The sequence below is a fragment of the Primulina tabacum genome, chromosome 2 (genome assembly GCF_025594145.1).
Source record: "Primulina tabacum isolate GXHZ01 chromosome 2, ASM2559414v2, whole genome shotgun sequence".
NCBI classification, from domain to species: Eukaryota; Viridiplantae; Streptophyta; class Magnoliopsida; order Lamiales; family Gesneriaceae; genus Primulina; species Primulina tabacum.
Genome location: NC_134551.1, coordinates 47,867,394 through 47,871,907, shown reverse-complemented (window position 1 = coordinate 47,871,907; position 4,514 = coordinate 47,867,394). Strand labels below are relative to the sequence as shown.

Genomic DNA, 4,514 nt, shown 5'->3' with positions numbered 1-4,514 from the left:
TACATTTTATTTCATTTCGTTAATTTGCTTTGTTAACAAAGATGTTATTCATAAATTAAAATCGAAGTTTTTTTTTTGTTTAAACTTGATTATCTATTCGTAGAAAATCATTTTCGATCCCATTTTATAGAGAATATATCGAACAAAAATTTAACAAAAAATTATAGACCTAGCCAACATGTAATTTTTATAGCAGTCAAGCAGCCCCTTAACATAGACGACTCGTTCACACTCCCCCACGTAAATAAACGTAAGCCCAACCTCGCACCTCCTCTATATATCAAATTATCAATTCCTCTCGTGCCTACTCATTATACATCACTTATTCTGCATGTGATGGCGACGAGAGCGGCGGAGGGGCGGCGCTGCGGTGACCAAGTGCATTTTCGTGGGGTCAGGAAGAGGCCGTGGGGAAGATACGCGGCGGAGATTAGGGATCCAGTGAAGAAGACCCGTGTGTGGCTTGGTACATTTGACACGGCGGAGGCGGCAGCGAGAGCGTATGATAAAGCTGCCCGTGAGTTCCGAGGTCATAAGGCTAAGACTAATTTTCCTCCGGTGGATATCGTGGATGTAAAGAAAACCGATCATTTTCCGAAAAACAGGAGCCCAAGCCGGAGCAGCACCGTCGAGTCTTCTAGCCCGGTGGCTTACCCCAGAACGGCTGTGGCAGCCGATTCCTTCTCTTTGGAACTCACTCTTGGACATCTGCCTCTGAGAAATCCTGTCCAGAATCATCACAAATTCCTCCCAGCCAAAATTATTTTCACTTCCGCAGAATTTTTGGCATATAACACAGCGGGGAAGACTACGATGCTCCACCTTCGCCCAGAATCGCACGAAGAACTCGCAGATCTTATGAACCAAATGCGACCGGGCGAGATCCAGAGCCAGTCGGATTCATCATCAGCGGCATTTTACCAAACGCCGCCAAAATCAGCACGCGGGGAAGGCATCAATCTCGATCTGAACCTTCCTCCACCGGTAAATCTCTGACTTCGCCGGTGGTATTTGATTTACTTCTATATATAATATTAGATGTTAACTTTTTAACTTTGACATTTCCGGGTGGCCGCCAAGTTTTCCGATGATGTAAATGACCACCGTCGGCAGTAGCCTGTAGATACAATATTTATATCAAGATTTGATCTTTCTCTTCAACATGGGTGCCTTGGACTGGCAGGGAATTGGGGAGCAAAATTCGGTGGTTTCGATTTTTCTTTCTGACACAGGGCTGAGCGCTCTAGAAGCGAACTTACGTGTGGACCATATCAGTACGGACATCTTCCATATATTCATTCCACCGCCGCGTTCGTATGCGCAAGAAATTACATTTCGTGAACTTGAATTTGTCACATATTGCTTATTTATTACCAAAAACCTCTTAGTTTTGAAGTACAAGTAACCTTCACTACGTGACCGATCAAACTTTTACGTGGATATACCTTTGATTCCAAATTTGCATGACCGGACAGTTCAGATGATGTCCTGGTTTACGGGACTGGGATCACGATCTTATTGATACTATCTTTGAGGACATGGATGTCAAGGCAATAAGATTAATGGATTTTGCATTATAACAAGGAGGATGGAAAGCAACATGGAACATGAAAGTTCGATCAAAAATAAAAAATTTCCCTTGCGTGACGGTAGGAATTGTCTTCCTAATAGCATTAATCTGCAGAAGAGGGGCATCCATGTTTCATCACTGTATGTGGTCTGTAATGCGGAACTGGAATCAGAATAACACACATTCCCGTGAATGTTGGAGAGAGGTGATATAATATGGGCGATCGACTGTCTCAAGCGAGCGCTAACGAAGGCTTCTCGGAGTGGCCATTTAACATCATCCATGCTCTCAGTGGTCTGGACCGGGTAACTTCGTGTATGTCCTTGGGGCAATCTGGAAGCAAAGGAACTCCGAGCTATGAGACAATCGAATATATTCCTCATCTAGAGCGGCGGCTACAATAAAGAGTTTCTTATATGAATGGATGGGCTCTTCAAGAAATGAGTAGACACCACAAACTTCTTGCTGGAACCAACTATGTATCAGGACACCACTACTGGAGTTGTAAAATGCAACATTGATGCAATCTTCTTTGAGGACATAAAGGCTGCGGTTATAGGCATGGTGGTGCGTGACGAGGAGGGAAGATTCAATATGGCCAAAACACCTTTGATGAAAGGACTATGATGCGTCAAAGAAGGAGATGCTATAGACCTGTTTGAAGCCTTGTCATTGATGAACAACACTGATTTCATAGTCGTCTTCTTCGAGGTGGACGCATGTCTAGTCTTCCAAGCAGTGAAGGTTTGGAGGCATTATCGGGCACGTCGAGAAATATTATATGTAAACCCAAGTTTCTTGATTCATTTTATTCATAGACAAGAAAACGAGATTGTTCATGTGACATTAATCATGCCTGTTTTTATGTTAGTCCTTTTGTTTTGTTAGAAACATCAAGTGTGTAGTACTAGGGCATCCGCATCCGTCGGAATTAATCCATGTTAATAACTCTCCATCTCATCAAAAATGATGGGGTCCACGAGCCACATATTCATTACATTAACACTTCCCCATTATTAACACACACCCACATTCATTTAATTTCAACTTTCATTATTTATGGGTCTCACTGTCCACTTACTCATTTTTTTTATTTTTAATATTTCAATATCTTTCTAATATTTTTAAAATTTTACAACAAATATTACTAAAAATAAATAGTATTATTATTTTAAAAATAACTTAATTCCAATATTCATTAAAATATTATTAAGAAATGAAAAAAAAGTTGGACTCTTTTATTTAAAATATTATTCAACACAATCTCTTTAAAAAAAACACAAAATTCAAAGAAAACGAATTACGATAATCGAATATAGCCGTTGGTGCATAATTTTGCCGTTTGAAAATAGCCGTTGGTGATAATTAGCGACGGTTTTTGAAAAATCGTCGCACATAGCGACGAGTGTTAAAAAACCGTCGCAAATAGCGATCTTTTTTTAAAAAAAAACCGACGCTTTTCACTTTGCGACGGTTTACGAAAAACCGTCGCAAATTTCGAAATAACGCCGTTCATTCTGATGAATTTCTTGGCTGCCATGTCAGCCAAGATTATTAATTCTTGCACCCACATTGGTGGGCGAAAATTAATTAACCAACCAATGTGGGTGCCCTTAGTGATATTTTGAATATGTAATCTATTACTTCTAATTTTGAATGAATGAATGTTTTTTTAAATAAAAAAAAATCAAGTAGTCCTCCATTCTCAATTCTTAATTTTTTTTCTTAGATCTTGAAAAATCAATAAAAATGTTTTTTAAAAAATTCAACACCACTTAACTTCCATTAAAATATCTATATAACTTAGTTTTGTGTTGGTGAAATATTTTTACAAATTTCATATATCTCTATAAATTTCACCATTTTTATTTTTCCTAATTATTTATCTTCAAACCCTGTCATTTTCTTCTCTTTCTAAAAAATATTATACTTATTCAATTTATTTATTTTATAAATTATTATAATAAATATTTCTAGGAAATCATAATATTTATGTATTAATAATACACACATATAATATGCATGTCTCAACTACTACTATATATATAAATAAAGCATTATTTAGAAAAGAGAAAATAAAATGATAATGAAAGCTATGAAACGGTAAATGGCAAGGGCGGCTGCTTTATGAGCCACCCAACTTTTAAGTGGATATTTTTTGTGCCTCCTGAGGTGACAAACTAATTCTTCCTCCCTTTAAAAATTACCTCATTTTTCATTCACTTGTAAATTGCAGTATTTTAATCGCCGAGCGAAAAGGGATAAAATTACGATAATGTTAAAGACACATGTGATATATCGTACATCGATATAATATATATATATATATATAAATATATCTGATAAAAACTTGTGTGAGACGGTTTCGTGGATCGTATTTTGTGAGACGAATCTCTTATTTGGGTCATTCATGAAAAAGTATTACTTTTTATGTTAAGAGTATTAATTTTATTGTGAATATCGGTAAGGTTGATCCGTCTCACAGGTAAAGATTCGTAATATCATTTCACAAGAGACCTACTCTAAATATATAGTGAGATTTTATTATTATATTGTCAGATATTGTATTCAATACAAAATGAGATTTTGCTCAATTGAATTTTTGTAGTGATTTTTTTGTGATGTAAGATTTGATGTATAAATATTTATGTAAATATAACATCACTCTAAAATCACTGTGAGGTATGCAATTCACTTCAAATTAATGTTTTATTTATTATTTTTTTTGTAAATGTAACTAATGTTTTATTTTGAGCTAAGCGAAATAATTTCTTTTTTTTAAATATATATATATATATATATATATCATTTACCGAATAATTATTTTCTTGTGGTTCTTAATTATTTTAAGCACATATACAACTCATATAAACTCACATACTTTCTTCGTCCCAAATATATTATAAGCTACATTTTTCTTTCCCTTGTCCAAATATATAGATAC

At 35.7% G+C, this 4,514-nt stretch overlaps 1 protein-coding gene across 1 annotated transcript; it reads left to right on the top strand.

Moving 5' to 3' along the window:
* The first annotated feature begins 229 nt into the window (after window positions 1-229).
* Window positions 230-1,161, top strand: LOC142533497 (ethylene-responsive transcription factor 4-like). Its single transcript, XM_075640304.1, has 2 exons — window positions 230-984; window positions 1,081-1,161. The coding sequence occupies exons 1-2, from the start codon at window positions 337-339 to the stop codon at window positions 1,114-1,116; spliced, it is 684 nt and encodes a 227-aa protein (XP_075496419.1). The 5' UTR covers window positions 230-336; the 3' UTR covers window positions 1,117-1,161.
* Window positions 1,162-4,514: the final 3,353 nt, after the last annotated feature.